The 21,343-nt window shown below is 49.9% G+C and overlaps 1 protein-coding gene across 1 annotated transcript in view; it reads right to left on the bottom strand.

Moving 5' to 3' along the window:
- Positions 1-315: 315 nt before the first annotated feature.
- The window catches only part of LOC149326250 (uncharacterized), a 60,107-nt gene continuing 39,079 nt past the window's right edge, over positions 316-21,343 (bottom strand). Inside the window, exon 3 of the mRNA XM_089564518.1 lies at positions 316-717. Within this exon, the coding sequence (XP_089420644.1) occupies positions 316-717 (402 nt within the window). The remainder of the gene's footprint in view (positions 718-21,343) is intronic.

Genomic DNA, 21,343 nt, shown 5'->3' with positions numbered 1-21,343 from the left:
GTTTGCCAGAGAAATTATTAATTCTAAGAAATGTACAAGACACACAGCAATGTACAAGACACACAGCAAGGTTCCTGGTTGACGGTGGTCACTGTTCGTGGGGCAGGAGTCATTTCTGCTGGCTGGCGAGCACACTCTACAGGAGTCGACAACACACACACGCAAAGGTTGTTAACTTCACTTTGTTGCAGCACAACCACTAGAAGCTCTTCAGGCCGTAAGGAAGCCGAGTGCAGCAGCTCTCAGTGTGCGTGGTAGCCAAGGGTGTACACGCAGAGGCCTGGAGATCAGCTTCCCATACCCCCACTCGACGCACTACCAGCTACAATACCAGTCTTCATCGTCGCTCGGGAAGTCGCCGGGCACTGGGCGCATTTCTTCGGCTTCTTCCAGCTGCCTCGTGATGACGTCCAGCTCAACTTGCCTGAGGTTCACATAGTGGTAGAACCTTTTCTTGATGTTCTCTATCACAGTGCGTCTGAGTTCTACGTTTTCGGCAGATTGTGGTTTTTGGCACTCCAGGGCGCGCCCACGGAGCCGTTCCAGGTCGCTGATTTGCCGATCAAGGCACTCAATCTGTCGGTAGGCGTTATCGATCTTCTTACGAATGGCAGCCGAACGAGCCTGCAGAGTTTCAATCCTGCTTTCCGGAGAATCCATTGCCCCCTGCGTAGACGCCATTCTGCAACACACGTCGTTCTCCTTTTCATTGCTCACCTGCGTTGCAGCGTTTCAAAAAAAATACGAGGAACTTTAGCGGCTAAAGTGGTGAAAGGCGAAAGCCTGAGTGCTGCATTCTGCTACGCGATTGTTCACTGCACATTTTGTTGGTGCATTAATTAACTGCCAATTAATGACGCTTAAGCTTCGCCTTTAGGAGTGGAACGAGATAGCGTTTTGTAGCGCTGCCACGGAGTCCAAGGAACGCCACCACCCGTTCGGCGCGATGCGTTGCCCTTTGAACGCAACGCTTTTTGAGCAAAGCAAATGGGGCTGTAATTCTGTGTCATCTCGGTGGACACCTGAACCGCACCGTACAGGAAGGGAGGAAGTGTGAGTGAAAGAAGAAAGAGGGGCCGTAATGAAGAAAATGAAAATTGTATTTGAGGAAAGGAACACATATTTCAGTAGACACTAGTCGAAAATTCTATTTGAGGAAAGGAGGTTGCGCAGTAACTGGCTCACATATATCGGTGGACACCCGTCAAAATTCGCGCGCGGTGACGTCACGACAATTTGGACCAATCTGAAACACGGACAAATACGCCTTGCTCGTCGGTAAATTGGTTTTTGAGGAAAGGAAATGTATCTGTTTCTCATATCTCGGTGGACACCATATCTCATATCTCATATATCGCCGTAACGGGAAGGGAGGAAGATGGGAGTGAACGAAGACACCGTAATCACTAGACGCACCTTTGTTCATTCCAAACCATCGAGCTGGTATGGCGGAGTGGTAGCGTGCTCGACTCGCACTGCGGAAACCGGGGTTCGGTTCCCAAGCTCGGCGAATTTCCATTTGGTTTTTATTTATCTGGTCTGACACGGAAGGTCAATTAGACTAATTGGTCAAGTAAGCAATTAACTACACTCAGTCAAACTTACCTGGAGCATCACTACACGATCCCTTTAATTGGTTTTATGGTTACTAGCCAAAGTAGAATTGGCCCCGTTTAAAATTCGCGCTTTGTGACGTCACGACCATTTCGACCAATTGAAAAGCGTGACATTTCTGTCGACAGCTCCTGCTTACAACGATGAGGCATTAAAGGCTTCCGCCTTAATATTGTGTAACCTTTTTTCGGCTGCAGGGATATGTCATGATAGCTGCTATATTTCCTCGTTTTTTGCATCATTAACAACATATAGAAAATGATGTCTGTCTTTTTTTTTCTTGGAACATCTAGTTACATAGGCTTCAGTAGAAGCAAAAAATTCGGTCGTTGCACACGCATATTTGGGCAAGCGCCCAGTGGTGTGAACAGAACGCCTGTGCAAGAGCGCGACTAAATAAAAGAGAAATGGCTGCATCCCAGGCTGCTGGAAAACAATTTACCCTCAACCATTCAGGCCTGTATAGTACTCTGGTACCTGTACATGCTAGCGCTATCGTAACCTCTTCAGCTATTAAAAAGTTGCGCGTATTAATGGATCCAATTAGCTTCTGGGAGTGGTTCTCATCTACCCCCGATATGACTGCGTCCTCTTCTAGCCCACAGGCAGCATCGCAATGTGCTGATTCTTGAGGAGGCTCTTTGATTAGTTTTTTTTAAATAAATTTTCTCTATGCTCCCTTCGTTCCTTGTCATCGATCGGGTGCATATTCTCAGGAATTGGTGCAATTTGAATAGTTTCCGTGTTTCAAGCACCAGGGTTTCAGAGACATAAGGTTGCTCTCCTGACGAAAGCTGTAGATCTTGTGGTATTTTTCGGCCCGCTACAGTGGAGTTGAGCCGCCAGATCTGCGCCTCCCTAACCGCTTTGGCAATCTCTTCCCAGGTATTATGCATTCCCGTAGCTAGAAGCTTCTCGGTCGAGGAGTTGGGGGGGATGCCTAAAGTCTTTTTGAATGACGTTCTGATCATTATGTTGAACTTGACCACTTCGCCAGGACTGAGATTGAGAAAGAGAGCGGCATAAGGCCTTTGCCTGATCCAAGGAAACGAAAACCCGCCCAGTCCCTTCGCATGCGCGTACGCGAAGACGTCGCACGTCGACGTCAGCGACGCGATGACGGAATGCCCCAGCACGGCGCACGACTGGAAGGGGCTGACGAGGTTCCCCCAGGTCGGACGCAGGCGCCGGACAAGCAGGGATGCAGCAAGTTTGTAGTCGCTGTTCAGCAATGTTATTAGGCGCCACGACTCGGGACGCGACGGCACCGCACCCCCCTTCTTTGTCCAGCACAATTCTGCCCCTGTTAAAAGAGGGAGGCCTCAGGCCCTCCTCCAGGTGGGCATTTACGAGACTCGTCGGCAAGCCGACAAGAACAGAAGTCCCCGTAAAAACTGACAGCTAAACCGTCCGGTGCTGGGGCTGAGGTTCAACAGCACTTAAACCGCCGCTAATTTTTTTTATCTAAAAGCATCTGCGGTGTCCCGGATATTTTAAAGCGAACACACCTACGTCCGCTGGGTTACCTCGTCAGCAAGTTTATCTCCTTGACAGGAGCGGCTCGTCTCATGCCAGATATGGACTTCGATCGAATCTACTTGCATGGACAGTAAGAAGGTGCTAAACGTGGACTGTAAACAAACGCTGAACATTTAATATACTTATTCACGGATTGATGTCTGCAGCGCCTGATTTAGTGTTTGTGGCACTTGGATTAAACTGGGCATAGTACCGAAACGTGCAAGCGGCCTTCACTGCCGCGAAAACAGAAGGCTTGATTATGGAGAAAGGAATGGTACGTTAACTGTGTCACTTTGAATGAACACCTTGAAAACTGATAGCGGCAAAAGGAATGGTGCCGTAAATCTCTCACTCTCGTCGGTATTAATGGTTTTTGAGGAAAGAAATGCGCAATAACCGTTTCACTTCTTGGCGGACACCTTAACCGCGCCTTGACGGAAGGGAGGTGGGTGGGAGTGAAAGAAGAATTAGGGAGGAAGAGGTGCCGCAGTGGAGGTCTCTTGAATAATTCGACCATCTGGATGCCTGATCCGTTCCGCTGCCTACAAACCGCGGCCACCGCGGCCGGGACAGAAAGCGAGTGTTCCCCGGCTCGATAGCCGAGCGCCTTAACCACTGGACCACTCCGGTAGGTCTCACAATTTAACAAAAAGAAAACAAGCAAGCAAAATCAAAAGAAAATAAACGTGAAAAAAAGCAGAGGGTTTAGTATTGCTAAGAAATGAGTAATGTGCGAAAGCTTGGTTTCTTTGCGGTTGGAAATCACTGCACTGTACCTCAAATCCAGATTAAGGCGTCCGCCGAGACAGAAAACCTTTTCTTTCCACAAAACCAACGGAGTCTACAACGTTGTCAACTCCATCGCCAGGGGACCCAGTGAACGGAGGCTGTAGCCCATAGCTCCAACACTGTGTTTCCGGCACAACATTTTCAACGAAAACGCATGCTACGCACATCGCTCTGTCACTGCCGCCACGCAGCTGGTGGGGCGCCGAATGCAGCGCTCAAACGCCCCCATCACAGAAGTGCAGATAGGGGCAGAAACTAGTGTAGACTAAAGATGAAATCGGCTCCGGGCCCTGATGGAGTGACGAATAAGATGTTAGGTAATTTTGACGATGAATCCCTTAGACTCTTTACCGCAATATATCGGAGATGAATAAAGGGAAGCTACCCGAGCAGTGGAAGACAGCCAGCATCATACTCATACTTAAGCCGGGCAAACCCCCGCAGCTGGACAACCTAAGACCAGTTTCCCTTACGTCTTGCGTAGGGAAATTAATGGAGCACGTCGTGCAACCAAGGCTGACGAGATTCGTGGAGTAAAAAAAAACTGTGACCGCATAAGATTGTCGAAGTCCGGCAACACTTTTGCACGGAGGACGTGACGATCCGACTTAAACACGTCAGCATAGCCACGAGCTCCTAAGTCTCGAAGGTAATTTTTGCCTAGAGCTCACCAAAGCGTTTCACACATGTCAAAAATGAGGTGATCCTTAACGGGCTGAGCGAGGTCGGAGTGAGGAAGAGAACTTACGAATATTTCATGGACTTTCTGTCCAGAAGGAAAGCCTGTATGCGATTCCAATGTTCAGAATCATCCACGATTGAGCAGGGGAAGCATGGGGCACGACGCAGGGCTCGGTCTTGGGGCCGCATCTCGTCCACGTGGCAATGACAGGCCTCCCGAAATGAGCTAGAGGGGACACATATCAGGATGTACGCGGACGATATCAATCTCTGGGTCATCCGAGGGAGTGATGCACACACGCAAGAGCGCTTACAGGCCACAACCGACATCACAGTCGAGTACGCAGCCGTAAAGGGCCGGCCGTGTTCGCCGCAGAAGTCAGAACTTTTTGTATATAACCCGAAAGACCTCAGGAGGAAATAATGCAGGGATATTAAATTTAAGACGCCGGATATGTAGGTGCCAACGGTTGGTAAAATAAGGCTATTGAGATTAAGCATCCATTCCCAAAGATACCACGGGATGTCCTTACCAAGTTGGAGCATGGCGCGATGCAATCTGTAGGCCTCATAAGACGAATCGCGGTTAAAGATAGGGAAATGAAAGGAAGGAAGTTGCTGAGGCTAACACAGGCATACGTAATTAGTACAATTATTTACTCGATGCCCTATTTAGATATAAAAGCCAGAGAGAGGAAGAAAATTGATGCCCTCATTTGGAAACATCTTAAAAAGGGACTAGGTCCACCTATGGGTGCCTCAAGGGAGCGACTGCCTGGGTTAGAGCTACGTAACACGTGGATAGAAATAGTGGAGGCGGTACCAGCGCCTCAAATTGAGAGGCTCAGCACAACGAATACAAGCAGAGTAATCCTAGCAAATGTTGGAAAAAATGCCGAAAGAAGGATCAAAATGAAAGTGGAAATCGACAGGGAACGAAGGAACGCTCTTGTGGTCCCCCCCTTCCCGAGAAATACACACCTTGAGTTCAACGTAGAACGCAGGGACAAGAGAGCCGAGGCTCTACACCTGAGGTTCGGTAATATATGAAGAGAACGTAGCGTGTATTGATGCGGCGGGTGGCCGGAGGGAGCGGCAGTATACAGCTTCGGTCGTCAGTGGCCGAGGTGCGCCAGAATTCGAGGACGCCATCCGGAGGGGCATATGCTTGGAGTCCTTGCTCTAGAAACCGTGCGTGCATGAGATTCAAGCTAGCTTAAATAATCAATTGGACAGGCTTGATTAAGCCGGCTTCCCTGAGTCAGTCTGGCTCCCTGTGGCGGAAACGCTCCTGAAGAACATGAAGGCTGGCGCTTGCAGTGGGTTGACGACACGCCGGCAGCAGCGGAATTCCATTTTGACCACATCTTCCTTTCTCATGCGAAACACATTAACACAAACATTTTAAACGGTATCCTTTCTGGTCATATAGTGGAATTCCCCCATCATGTGGTGCTTTCTACCGATGCCTCCGTCAGCTGCCAAAAAGCTGCAGTTGGCATCTTTTCGCAGGATTTGGCATGGCGCTATTCTGCCCGCATCCCAGATTACATCCCTATATTCTTTGCGCAATTTTTGGCTCTTGGAATGGCCCTGCACAAAATTGCGTGTCATGTATCTCACGTTATCATCCTGGCTGATTTTTTGTCAGTTTTAGTCTCCACTGAAACTTGCCAAAACATTTTTTGTGCCGTTTCCTGTGATTTTTTGTCCCGTCCACTTTAAAGGAGGTCCGTTTTGTCTAGGTTCCTGGTCATGCAGGCATTCATTCAAACGAGGTGGCTTATTATTTAGCAGGGTCAGCTCTTGACGGGTCAGTAACGCATCCCGTCTCGAATTTCAGTCTGCTGACGATGTCCAGGTTTCAGCGGTTCCAACACATATCAGCCAGGTTACGCGATCCCTTAATCAATACTACTGATTATCAGCACTTAGCGTATAAATGGAACGTCCGTTCGTGTAAGACCGAGCAGTGTGAAGTATCAATGACGCGACTGTGGTGCAGGATTCCCAGTTTAAATTTATACCTATGCAGATGTGGGTGGTCACCGACAAACCTATGTGACTCATGCGGGGACGTTGAATCTGTGGATCATTTCCTTCTCTACTGTCCAAAGTTCGCACTTCAGAGAAAGATTTACCTGGAGGTCCTTCTCTCCAGGTTAGGGCTCCCGTTATCTCTGCCAGTGTTGTTATCGTTACATCGGGCGTTCCGCAAGGCTCGGTTTTGGGACCACTCTTGTTCTTGGTTTATGTAAACGACATTTCTGATGGAATTTCATCTTCTGTGCGGTTATTTGCTGATGACTGCGTTGTGTACAGAGAAATTGTTACTGACAGCGATATTTCATGCTTACAAAAAGACCTAACAAGAATTGAATCAGGGTGTTCCACTTGGAAAATGAATTTAAATGTCAAAAAGTGCATTCATGTTTGTGTTACTAGAAAGAAAAAAAGCAACTGATTCTCGATACATGATTAACAACGAACTAATATGTAAAGAGGCAGTGAATAAGTATTTAGGCATAACGCTGGTATCTGATTGTTCCTGGAACGCGCACATTGATGACTTGGTGCGGAGGGCAAGTAGAGCACTGAATTTTATACAACGCAATTTGCGATGTTCACATGTCAGTTTAAAAAACACAGCTTATCTGAGTTGCGTCAGACCTTTTTTGGAGTACGGCTGTGCGGTTTGGGACCCTTCGAACAAGACGCTCACTGAGCACATTGAACGAATCCAAAACCGTGCAGCCAGGTTTGTCTTAGGACGATTCCGAAGGCGGGATGGCGTAAGTGCCATGAAGAATGAGCTCAACTGGGAACTACTTGCCTCTCGCCGAAGGAAACTAAGACTTAAACTCTTATACAGAATATTTCATAATAAAACCAGTATTTATAGAGAAACCTATCTGAAAGAGCCTCACTATGTTTCCAGGCGCACAGACCATAGTCTCGAAAATCGCTAGTATCACTCAAGGACTGGCACTTAAGCAAACTCTTTTTTTTTTAAACAATTGGCGAATGGAATCGACTCAGTGAAATGCAGGTGTGCTGTACTCACGAGGATGAATTTTTTTCATGGCTGTAACCCCCCTGCTGTAACGCCTATGGGCGCTGCGGGGTAACCTCTGAATAAAGAATAAAGAATAAAGAAAATCTGAGCGCAGCTCGTGAGCTATTTCAGCTTTACGATAGACTGAGACAAAGAATTCGAGCAAGACATGTATGCACAATTACAGACAACTTCTTATTTTTCACACTTATTCCTTCTTGACAAAACACTCCACTAACAGTTCTTAATTGTCATAAAGGACGCTTTGTGGACGGAGAAATAGATGGATATATGCTCGACTTGCTGCACTAATGCCTGGTTCTCAAGACGAGGTCTGCGCAAGTATTTTGCGAGGTTGTCACAGCTGTGGGAGCCGTTACGAGCGAGAGGAACGGGATGTTCTCCCGCATAAGTGGTAAGAAATTCCCGCTTGTCTTTATATCTGCACTAAAGTCCCCACCCATACTGCCACCCTGGCAGGTGGCAGCGTTTCTGGTTCAACGTTGTCAATGCCAAATCATGCTGTGCACATCTGCCACTACCACCTCGTAGCCTTCCCTCTGGTTCAGGTGTCCACCGAGATGTATGAGACAGGTACTGCGCATTTCCTTTCCTCCGAAAAATACTGCAGACCGTTTGGAAATTCTAAAGTGTGACACAATAAATGATTTTAGCGCAACGGGGACACAACACAAGAAAGACGACAGCACGGGCGCTTACTCCAACTGTTTATTCAGGAGACAGCATACGAAATATATAGCCCTCCCAGCGTATGCGCACGCGTACAAGGCACCCAGATACACCATCCATTCATCTTATCACAGTAGGCGCGACAAAAATTTTTGCTCAGCTTCATATAGAAAAACAGAAGTGTCACTATCAAAGCTCTGACCCGCATTTTTGATATAAAAGGCTTCCAGAATTTCACGAGCCGTCTGATGTATACCTCTGCCCAAAATCATCACCTCGCAGAACCGTGGTTTACAATTCCTACAAGCCCTACAGTGCTCAACAAGTCGCTGGACTTCATTATTTTCAATATCTCTTGCGTGTTCTCTTGTCGGTCATTCACCCATCGTCCCGTCTGTCCAATATAGGATTTTCCGCAGGACAACGGAATTTCTTACACAACGTTGGTGGCACACTTCACGAAACGCTGGCCATGCCTCTTCTGGCTGCCGATCTTTTTGCTTTCGCAAGTTATGCGACGGCTCAGCTACGCAAGCGTGAGGGGGCAGGGAATGCCACCGCCACTTTAAACCGGTTTGCCACTTTCTTCAGGCCGTGAGTGACTTTGTGGATGTAAGGTCTCTCATTTCCCACCAGTTCATTTCTTCTTCTTCTTCTTCCTCCTCTTTGTAATGGCACATACCCACATGGGTTATTGGCCAAGGTGTAGTGGTACAAATAAGGAAATTTCCATAGGATTACGACAAAATATCGGAGCCACACGTGAACTTTGAAAAATGTGTTCATGAAAAACGACAGGAGAATATTTGAAGCAGAATAACAAAGAACATTTTGGCGAAAATGAAAAATAAAACTCCAAGACTTTTAAAGGAGTTAGCAAATCAACCTACCAGTTGCAATTATGTAATCATGGAGATTCCCACAAATTGAACCCAATGCAAATCCTTTGACGCTCGCACCGAACGATAACAACACTGGCAGAGATAGCGGGAGCCCTAACCTGGAGAGAAGGACCTTCAGGTAAATCTTTCTCTGAAGTGCGAACTTTGGACAGTAGAGAAGGAAATGGTCCACAGATTCAACGTCCCCGCATGAGTCACATAGGTTTGTCAGTGACCACCCACATCTGCATAGGTATAAATTTAAACTGGGAATCCTGCACCGCAGTCGCGTCATTGATACTTCACACTGCTCGGTCTTACACGAACGGACGTTCCATTTATACGTTAAGCGCTGATAATCAGTAGTATTGACTAAGGGATCGCGTAACCTGGCTGATATGTGTTCGAACCGCTGAAACCTGGAGATCGTCAGCACACTGAAATTCGGGACGGGATGCGTTACTGACCCGTCAAGAGCTGACCCTGCTAAATAATAAGCCACCTCGTTTGAATGAATGCCTGCATGACCAGGAACCCAGACAAAACGGACCTCCTTTATATTGGACGGGACAAAAAATCGCAGGAAACGGCAGAAAAAATATTTTTGGGAAGTTTCAAAGGAGACTAAAATTGACAAAAAATCATCCAGGATGATAACGTTAGATACATGACACGCAATTTTGTGCAGGGCCATTCCAAGAGCCAAAAATTCCAAAAACAATATAGGGATGTAATCTGGGATGCGGGCAGAATAGCGCCATGCCAAATCCTGCGAAAAGATGCCAACTGCAGCTTTTTGGCAGCTGATGGAGGCATCGGTAGAAAGCACCACATGATGGGGGAATTCCACTATATGACCAGAAAGGATACCCTTTAAAATGTTTGCGGGAATGTGTTTGGCATAAGAAAGGACGATGTGGTCAAAATGGAATTCCGCTGCTGCCGGCGTGTCGTCAACCCACTGCAAGCGCCAGCCTTCATCTTCTTCAGGAGCGTTTTCGCCACAGGGAGCCAGACCGACTCAGGGAAGCCGGCTTCATCAAGCCTGTCCAATTGATTATTAAAGCTAGCTTGAATCTTATACACGCACGGTTTCTAGAGCAAGGACTCCAACCATATGCCCCTCCGGATGGCGTCCTCGAATTCTGGCGCACCTCGGCCACTGACGACCGAAGCTGCATACTGCCGCTCCCTCCGGCCACCCGCCGCATCAATACACGCTACGTCCTCTTCATATATTACCGAACCTCAGGTCTAGAGCCTCGGCTCTCTTGTCCCTGCGTTCCACGTTGAACTCAGGGTGCGTATTTCTCGGGAAGGGGGGGACCACCAGAGCGTTCCTTCGTTCTCTGTCGATTTCCACCTTCATTTTGATCCTTCTTTCGGCATTTTTTCCAACATTTGCTAGGATTACTCTGCTTGTATTCGTTGTGCTGAGCCTCTCAATTTGAGACGCTGGCACCGCCTCCACTATTTCTATCCACGTGTTACGTAGCTCCACGCGCGGCCTCGCCTCGCGACGGCACAAGTTGGAGCCCTGCTCTTGCAGCTGCGACGTCACACCGCTAGGCTCGCTGCTCAAGGTCAATGGTAGCTACCGCGACCTCGCCACGCGAGGAGCTGAAACTGACAGTAGTACTGCTTCGCAATAAAAATACGTCCTAAATTACACCTACTCGATCACTCGCATATGCCATCATAATCACAAGAACACTTCCTTCTAAGGAAAAATTTATGCTGTGGTGGTGGTGGTGAAACTTTATTTCCCACAGTAGGGGTCCTGAAGGACACTCGGCTATGCGCCAGGTGTAGAGGGCAGCTCCCACGTAGGCACAGAGAGCCCGAAGCTCTCCGTCGCCGTGCGGACCTCCTGGACAGCCCGAAGCTGGTCGTGAAGTGAAGCACTCTTTAGTACTTTGTCCCAATGTTCCTTGTTCTGGGCGTAGGCGTCACTTGATGCACAACCACACAGCATATGGGTCAAGTCTACACGTTCACTGCACTGGTCACACACATGTTGTCCGTCGTAGTCTGGGTCGATGTGCTTCATGCGCCAGGGGTTGGGGTATGCGTTCGTTTGGAGCAAGCGCAACGTGACCGACTGGCTGCGGGTTAATTTCTTATCCGGGAGGGGAAACGCTCGTCTGCCTAGATAAAAGTGTTTAGTGAGCTCGTTGTACGTGAATAATTGATCCCTGAACTCGATATGTGGAGTAGGGGGGGAAACCGGAGGGACGCGGCCGATGAGCCCTCGCGCCGCCTCGTGTGCGATCTCGTTGAGATTCCGCAGGCCACCCCCTAAGCTGCCAATGTGTGCCGGGAACCATACGATGGAGTGATCGGTGATGTTACTTCCGCCTAAGATTCGTAGCGTCGTCTTGTCTATTCCGCCGTTGGCGAAAGCTCGAGTGGCTGCTCTAGAGTCGCTGTACACAGTTGTGAAGCTCGAGTCTCTGAGAGCCAGTGCTATCGCTGCTTGTTCAGCTACCTCTGGTTTCTTCGTGAAAAGTGTGAGTGAGTTACGCGTTCGCCCGTGTCCGTCGACTACTGCTTCCGAGTAGGCATGCTTTCCCGGTGTACACTGCATCCAAGAAAGCTGTCTGGTCTGGAAACCTTGCCGCGTCCGCAGCGAGGGCTTTGGCGCGGGCGAGCCTTCTTCCTTGATTGTGGATCGGGTGTACGTTTCTTGGGAAGGGGAACACTTTAATTGCGTCTCGCACGACTTTAGGTAACTGCAGGACGTTGTCCCTTTCTGCTATGGTGTTCAGGCCGAGCTTGACGAGAATCTCCCTGCCCACTTTAGTGCTTGATAGGCGTGCGATCTGTGCCGTGTGCTGTGCCTCGATGATTTCGGCAAGGGTATTGTGCACCCCTAGCTGTAAGAGAAGATCAGTGGAGGCATTATCGGGAAGCCCCAACGCTGTCTTGAAAGCTCGACGTATGTGTACTTCGAGCCTTTTCCGATGTACTTTTTTCCAGTTGAGCATCGCAGCCACGTATGTGATGTGACAGAGTAGAAAAGCGTGGACCATTCTAATGGCGTTGTCCTCGCTCAATCCCCTGTGCCTATTCATGATGCGCCGAGACATCCGGATCGCGTTTGCAATTTTGATCGTGATGCTGTCCAACATTGCCGAGTTGGACCCGCTGCTTTCGATGATTAGTCCTAGAATTCGTATTTTGTCAACCGCAGGTATGCGATTTCCATCCCTGTCGTGTAACTCTATGCATGGAGTGGGGTGTCTGCGCCAGTAGTTGGACGGACGCCCTGGTCTTGGGGGGTGGTAAATGAGCAGCTCCGATTTTCTGGAAGAGCAGTGAAGTCCCATTGGGGCGAGATGGGCCTCGGTAACAGTGATGACTTCTTGCATGCGAGCTTCCAATTCCGCATCGCTCCCACCGGTGCTCCAGATGGTGACATCGTCTGCGTATATGGTGTGCTCCACACCAGCAATTTCACCCAGTGCGCGAGAAAGCTTTGTCATCGCCAAGTTAAATAAGAATGGTGAAAGTACTGAGCCTTGTGGTGTTCCCTTGTCGCCCAGTTCAAAGCTCTCCGAGACGTGCTCGCCTATCCGGAGAGTGGCCGTTCGATCCTCCAGAAATGCCTTGACGTAGCGGTAGAAGCGTGTTCCGAGATTGTGGTCAGATATGGCTTTGAGAATGGCTTGATGTTGGATGTTGTCAAAAGCTTGTTCCACGTCGAGTCCCAGCAGCGCCTTGGTGTCTCGTGTGGGGCGATCCAGCAGACCTTTCTTGATTCGTAGCATAGCGTCTTGCGTTGAGAGACCCGCCCTGTAGCCTATCATATTGTAGGGGAAGTACTCCTTTTCTTCTACGTATTCCGATAGTCTATTAAGTATGACGTGTCCGGCTAGCTTTCCTAGGCAGGACGTTAGTGAGATGGGCCTTAGGTTTTGTAGGCCCAGCGGCTTGCCTGGTTTTGGGATGAGGACCGTGTTTGCATGTTTCCATTCGGCAGGAAGATGGCCAGTTTTCCACGCTTCGTTGATTTGTTGCGTTAGGAACGTGACCGAGCTGTCCTCTAAATTTCGGAGAGCCCGATTTGTGATACCATCAGGGCCTGCTGCAGAGTTACTGTTGAGTTCGTGAATTGCAAAGTGTACATCGCTTTCTGTGAAGTCCGTATCTAGCTGCGAGTTTGGGGCACCGTCATAGTTCTTCCTTTCTAAGGTACTGGGTAGCCCCGATTTAAGCGGTAAGTACCGTTTGGCATCCACAAGGAATTCGGGAGTAGTGGTTTGCTTCGCGCAGTGTACTAATTTACTGAGCCTGGTGCGTTGCATAGTTTTGGACTTTGTTCCGTGTTCGTCGAGGAGGTGTTTTATGAGCCCCCACCCACTCCCTCTGCGTATTTGGCCGTTGAAGGAGTTACAGACTTCGTCCCATTGTTGTCGGGAGAGATCCACGCAGTATTCTTCAATGGTCTTGTTGAGTTCGGCAAGTTTCCTTCGTAGTCTTCTGTTGAAACGTTGCCCCTTCCACCTGGCTAGAATGGAATGTTTGGCTTCGAGAAGATTCGCTAATCGACTGTCCATTCTCTCTACCTTAACGTCCGTGGTAATCGTTCGTTCTGAGGCTACGATGTCGTCTTTGAGCTGCTTGGTCCAGCTCGTTATCGTTTGCTTTGTGGTTTCTCCGGATGAGTTGGATCGCTGCGTCCGTACTGCATGAAATTTGTCCCAATCGATTAGCTTGTACTCCCTTTGCCTCTTTCCTGGTATCTCTGCATCAATTCGGATAATATAGTGGTCACTGCCAAGGTCGATGCCCGAGTTGTGCCAAGCGCATTTCTCAAGGCCCCGGACGAAAGTGAGGTCCGGTGTGGTGTCTCGGCATGTGGAAGTGCCACATCTCGTTGGAATTTCCGGGTCTGTGATCAGCGTGAAGTCGAGATCGGAGGCTGTCGTGAGAAGACGATCTCCCTTGCTAGAGGGATACGTGGCCATAAAAAAAAGCATTAAGGAATAAGAAAAATTAAGAATATATCCCAGCTGCAGGTAAAACTGTAGGTATCATAGACTACTCAGAGGGTGTGTCAAAAAACAGGAAATTATGTGCATGAAACGGAAGCTATCAAAATGTGAGAGAATGAAATGTAATTTAACACACACCTCCCTCCATTCTCATGCGTTTAGTTCCTTATATTTAGAGTGGTTATGTTTTGATGCAGCCTCTGCTAACATATGCCTCTGGTCTTTGATGCCACTATATGCTTTGTCGGTAATACTGTGAATTATATTTCTAAAAGGGAAATATAGGTGATCACCTGAGCATCAGTGAGTGATATCGCCAGCAGTATTTTTCCGTATGTTCTGCTTTCCCTGCTTATATTAGCTGTGAGTTCACTTCCTATTAACAATCAGCAGGAGGCATTGTGCCTCTGATCGCATTTCTCGGTGCATCCAATTGTCGCCGCCTTTTGATAGAGTTTAAATTCCTGGAGAAAGACTTGGACATGACACGAAGGCTATGCACTATAAATTTTAGTGTACCGCTTCTGGAAAACAAAGAAAAGCTTTGGGCTAAACGTGAAATAATCGCAAGGCCAACTTACACATCAAAAGTGTTGTCTCTCCTCATATGATAATGAGGTGGTGTCATACACCCAAAATTATGTGAATCATTATATTAAAGGTGCTTTTTATTCAGGTTGATAGCCTCTTTCATGCTGCACCTCTATATTATGCCTGTGAAAAAGCTTTGGTTACTGGACCAGCCTTCACTGAAAGACCACATTAACCACACAAGCAGCATTAAATAATCTTATTCTAAAGCACTATTTTTTTAAGGCGAAAGCCTTTAATGCCTCATACTGTCGTTAGCAGCCGTGTCGGCAGATGTGTCCGCGTTTTGAAGGGTGTCCACCGAGATATGCGAGACAGCTACTGCGTAATTTCCTTTCCTCAAATACAATTTTCAGTTTCTTCATTACAGCCCCTCTTTCTTCTTTCGCTCCCACTTCATCCCTTCCTGTACGGTGCAGTTCTGGTGTCCACCGAGATGACAGCGAATTAGTGCGCCATTTCCTTTCCTAAAAAAGCGTTGCGTTCAAAGGGCAAGGCATCGCGCCGAACGGGTGGTGGCGTTCCGTCGACTCCCTGGCATCGCTACAACACGCTGTGGCGTTCCACTCCTAAAGGCGAAGCTCAAGCGTGATGAATTACCAGTTAATTACGATTTAGTCATTAATCAGTAATTAGCCACTAATTAGTGATTTGCATTACTTCATAATCAATTACGTGTGGCGCCATTCAATGGTGACGTCACTAGTGTCACATAGGCAAAGTAGTGCGGAAAACGCTTTCGCCTCTAGCCACTCTAGACAGTAAAAGTGCCCCTGAATTTTTTGCTTCAGCAAATCACAAACCTCGACTTTGTATACAGATAGTGGTGCTTCATCCAATGCTTGCAGAGTATGCATTAAGAAGAAGAGAAAGCTGGGCGAGTTCGTTGTTATCCATTTTTTAGCAGCGCGAAAAAGACGACGACGTTTACAAACACAAAAACACGTGCGCTGACTTTCAACTAAAAATTCATCATCACAAAAGTCATTTATACAGAATTCCGCCAAAAGACACACAAAAACACCTATTTATTCTATCTTAAACTTCCCGCAACGACTTTCCAAGAAAGGCAAATGCACAGTTAACCAATGACAACGACGGTTTTGCGACACACGCGGAACGACCCTTATCAATGTGATACGCCTCTACGAATTATCTTACCGTCCGATCTTTGTGTTTTAAAACTACAGACGTCTCTTGAAGCAAAGAGGTGCAGGCGTGTTCACGTTATCTGCAATGTAGAGCTAAATTTTATCCGTTTGCTTTGTCTAACGAATTAAAATGTTCCCTCACGCGGTCGTTTCAGCAACGTCCTGTCTGTCCCACGAACAATACGCCGCAAGACAGGGGGATTGTGTATACAACCCCTTTTAAGCAATCGACGCTGCTTTCAGCATGGCTAGTGGTACATTCACTTTTGGCCCATATGTGTTGATGGAACTGTACGAACAGGTCTGGCGTGCAGCCTGATCTCGCTGAATAGAACCCACAACGCACTTCCTCACCACAGCACGATCTGGCCACCCTGGTGTAGTATTTTACCACAACCTCCTATGAACAGCCCAATTAACCATCGGCCCTCAGTCCCCAGTGGCTGCGGAGCAGCTGACCGGGGCGGAAGTCGGACCTGTGACGCAGCGGAGGGTACTAAGAAACATTGGCTCCAGACTGGCCGAAACTGGAAACTGCTGGAGAGCACCTGCTGGTCATAGCAACGTTTAACGCACGAACCTTCTCCAGTGAGGCTAGTTTAGCAGTGCTGTTGGAGGAATTAGCGGGGATTAATCAGGATGTCATAGGGCTTAGTGAGGTTAGGACGACAGATGAGGTGTATACAGTACTAGAGGGCGGGCACATACTGTGCTACCGTGGCGCGGCCGAACTGTTTAAGCTGGGATTTGCCAAGCCTTGGGCACTCGAGGTGCTCGACGAACGTCTTCTTCCTCGCTCGAGCTGCCTGCTGGCTGGCACGCCCACCTCGTCTACTTAGAACCTGGTCTGTTTCTTCAACCGTTTGTCGGTGACATATTTGGTGGAGGTGCTGGGTAGCGTCCCATGTACTCTGACTGCGAGGACTCTCTCGACACCTGTTCTCCACGCGTGGACACAACACCCGTCCACAAAGCGAGCCGCCGCCTGCGAGGCCTACAACCAGAGTTCAGCCAACTGGCAGCGCCGGTAAGAGCGGTAAGAGCAATGACATCAACCGTGGCTAGCCAGACAGCACAGCGTTCCGGGAATGCCCCGCCATTCGTCCTTCACACACCTCGGTCGCCGCTACCGTTCCACGGGGACAGGTTCGAGGACGTAGAAGACTGGTTGGCCAGCTTTGACCGAGTGGCACGTTTCAATGAATGGGACGGCGAGCGAGCGCAAATTGCACAACGTATACTTTGCGCTGCAGGACTCGGCCAAAACATGGTTCGAGAACCACGAAGCTACCTTTACCACCTGGGAGGCTTTTCGCCGAGAACTCCTAGCGACGTTTACCACCAGCGAAAGAAAAGAAAAGGCTGAAATCGCTCTGCACTCGAGGTCCCAGCAGTCCAACGAGAGCGTCGCGATGTTCATCGAGGACATGACGCGACTGTTCAATCGGGCCGACTGCTATGCCAGAGGCGAAGAAGGTGCTCCACTTAATACACGGCGTAAAAGAACAGATATTTGCCGGACTGGTCCGTGACCCGCCTAGAACAGTGGCCGACTTCACAAGGGAGGCAACGAGTATCGAGCGCTCTCTGCAGGAGCGGGGCACGCACTACGGACGTGAAGCTACTGTAGCAGCCGCTTCCCAGTACACGCCTACGTCGCTGCCCGCCGAGGAGCTTCGGGAGCTTTTAAGAAGCGTTGTGCGTGAGGAATTGGCGAAACTTCGTTTTGAATGTAGTTCTAAATGGCGCAAAAGACACACACACATTTAGAACTACAATCATGAACCAACTAGCCCCAAAGCAAGTTCTTCTGCAACGCATTCGTTTTGAAGCTCCACAGGCCAATGTCGCTGCCGTAACCGACGTGGTCTGTGACGAAATCCGACGAGCTGTGCAGCCGCCCCCAGCTCCCCACCCGGCGCCCTCTGTTATGACGTAGAGCGAGGTACTACGAAATCCTGGGCCAGCGAGGCAAGCCTTTTCCCACGTCGTTCCCATGCCAGTGCCATCTCTGCAGTACCCAAGCGCAGCAGTACCATATGTGCCGCAGGAGCACAGGCCCCCCATGAGCAAAGCCCACGTGTGGCGAACGCCAAATAATCGGCTGCTCTGTTACCACTGCGGGGAGCCCGGCCACATCCTCCGTCACTACCCCTACCGGAGAATGGGTTTAAGGGGGTTTTCACCTGACGCACCTCGACCGCGCTACGGTGAAAGACCACGGGATATCGAGCTGTACCTGGCTGATAACGTGCAGTCCTCGACCCCGCAGCGGCGTCAGTCCCGATCGCCATCCCCAAGGCGGTTCTCTTCGCCCGGCCGCCCGTCGTCATCTGGCAAGTTCAGAGGTGCGTCCCCGCGTCGGGAAAACTGAAGACGGCGTCCTCCGGGGGTAGGGCCGCCGCTACTGAGCCGTGTCAAGAGCCTCCATCCGAAGATTCGCCGCGACGCTCCGACCAACGAAGACCTGACCAGACGACCTCAACGACGCGCTGCGACCGACTGGTTTTTGCCGAAATTCCGGTATCCGCCGACAACCACGACGTTACCGCCCTAGTGGATACCGGCGCCGATTTTTCTGTAATGAGCAGTCGGTTAGCCACGGCCCTGAGGAAGGTTCTGACCCCTTGGTACGGGCCGCAGATCCGGACAGCTGGTGGCCACGTGGTAACTCCGATCGGTGTCTGCACTTCACGATTCCAGATCCGCGGAGTTACTTTCCCTGGTTGCTTTGCTGTGTTACCCGAGGGCTCCAAGGACCTCATACTCGGTTTGGATTTTCTTCAGGAGTACGGTGCCGTTATCAATCTGCAGGAGCTAACCGTGTCGTTTTCCACCCAAGGCCCTGTCGACGACGATACCGAGCCACGCAGGGCTAAGCTATGCGTCTGTGACGACCAGGTACTAATCCCGTCAAAAGCCAGCATGTTTGTTACCGTAGAGTGCGATAACAGCCCCAGCACTCGTGGCATCGCTGAAACCAACATCTCGCTGCTCCTTAGTCGGCAAGTCTGTGTAGCTCGCTAAATTATTGAATTGAACAGTGGGCGAACCGAACTTCTGGTGACCAATTTGGGTTCTAAACCTCAGTGTTTGCCTGGCAAAACAGCTATTGCGTATTTCGAAAAACTTTGTGAATTCGCGAGACAGCACGCGTTGTCAGAAATCCCGGCATCAGTGGAGGCACCGGCCACTCCCATCAAGACCGACGTGAACCCGAACCTCCCGTCTCATCAGAAACGGTGCCTGGAGAGCATTATCGAATCTTTAAGCGACTGTTTTGCATCGACCTCTAAAGTTAGGCAGACTCCGCTCACAAAGCATCGCATTATTGTTGACGCAAACCAGCGACCGTTATCCCAGCCGCCTTATCGGGTCTCTTCGAAGGAACGTGACGCTATTCGCCGACAAGTTCAAGAAATGCTCCGGGACGACGTGATACAGCCGTCGACGAGCCCGTGGGCATCGCCTGTTGTTCTTGTGGCGAAGAAGGATGGAACCCTACGGATCTGTGTTGATTACAGGCGTCTAAACAAAGTCACCAAAAAGGACGTTTATCCCCTGCCGCGGATTGATGGCTCCCTGGACCGGCTACGCCAAGCCACGTATTTCTCGTCACTAGATTTACGTAGTGGCCATTGGCAGATCGAGGTGGATGAGCGCGACCGGGAAAAGACCGCCTTTATTACACCGGATGGTCTGTACGAATTCCGGGTGCTCCCTTTCGGACTGTGCTCGGCTCCTGCCACCTTCCAGCGGATGATGGACACCGTGCTTGCCGACCTAAAATGGCAGTCCTGCCTCGTCTACCTGGATGACGTTGTCATCTTCTCCGCTACGTTCGAAGAGCACCTGAGGCGCCTGCGTGCCGTGTTCGCCGCAATTCGTTCGGCCGGTCTTTCCCTCAAGCCCGAAAAGTGTCACTTCGCTTTCCAGGAGTTGAAGTTTCTGGGCCACATCGTGAGTGCTAAGGGAGTAAGCCCTGATCCCGATAAGACAGCCGCCGTCGCTGCTTTTCCCATGCCAACCGATAAGCGAAGTGTGCGCCGCTTTCTGGGCCTCTGCGCCTATTATCGGTGTTTTGTGCGGAAGTTGTCCCAGATTGCTGAGCCCCTCATCCGCCTCACGAAAGATACCGAACCGTTCATCTGGGGCAGGAGCAACAACAGGCCTTCGAAGACCTCCGCACTCGTCTGCAAAGTACGCCCATCCTTGGCCACTTCGACGAGTCAGCCGACACTGAACTGCACACAGACGCCTGCAACATCGGCCTCGGTGGAGTCCTTGTGCAGTGGCAGGAGGGTCTCGAACGCGTAATCGCATACGCAAGCCGCACCTTGTCCCGCTCGGAGGCGAACTATTGCACCACTGAAAAGGAATGCCTGGCAGTTGTGTGGGCAGTGACCAAATTTCGCCCGTACTTATACGGCCACCTTTCGAGGGTCGTCAGTGATCAGCATTCGCTGTGCTGGCTGGCGAACCTCAAAGATCCCTCGGGGCGGCTTGCACGCTGGAGCCTTCGCCTTCAAGAATTCGATATCACCATCGTCTATAAGTCCGCCAGGAAACACAGTGATGCCGACTGTCTGTCTCGTGCTCCTGTTGAGGACAACGGAGCTGATCCTGACACCGATTTTGTTTTTTTCGGCGCCATCTCCACGTCCGTCCTCGCTCAACACCAAAGAGACGACATTGAACTACGGCCTCTCATTGAGTATCTTGAAGGAAGCGCTGAGTCTCCACCGCGAATCTTCTCACGTGGACTTTCGTCGTTCTGTTTGCGCGATGGCGTTCTGCATAAGAAAAACTACCACCCGACGGAAGCTGTCTATCTGCTCGTCGTACTCGCGGCCTTTCGCGACGAAGTCCTCCAGGCGTGCCGTGATGACCCATCTTCTGGTCACCTGGGTTTTTTCCCGCACTTTGGCGCGGATGCGCCGGAAGTACTTCTGGCCCAGGCTTGCTGCAGTTGTACAGCTATACGTCAAAGCTTGTCGCGAGTGCCAACGTCGCAAGGCGCCACCGACTAAGCCAGCCGGACTACTGCAGCCTATTGATCCGCCACAAGCCCCCTTCCACCAAGTTGGCATGGACTTACTCGGCCCATTTCCACAGTCCTCGCTGGGTAACCGCTACATTGTGGTCGCCACCGACTACCTCACCCGGTACTGTGAAACTAAAGCTCTCCCTCGTGGTACCGCTGACGAAATTGCTAACTTTTTGTTCACAACATTGTGCTTCGTCACGGTGCACCGACCATCGTTGTAACTGACAGGGGAACGGCGTTCACCTCGGCCCTTACGCAGGAGGTTATGCGCCTTAGCGGCACCTGTCACCGCAAAACAACCGCTTACTACCCTAAAACGAACGGAC

The sequence above is a fragment of the Amblyomma mixtum genome, chromosome 10 (assembly GCF_055824585.1).
Source record: "Amblyomma mixtum isolate Tamu chromosome 10, ASM5582458v1, whole genome shotgun sequence".
NCBI classification, from domain to species: domain Eukaryota; kingdom Metazoa; phylum Arthropoda; class Arachnida; order Ixodida; family Ixodidae; genus Amblyomma; species Amblyomma mixtum.
This window is presented reverse-complemented; position numbering and strand designations above follow the sequence as displayed.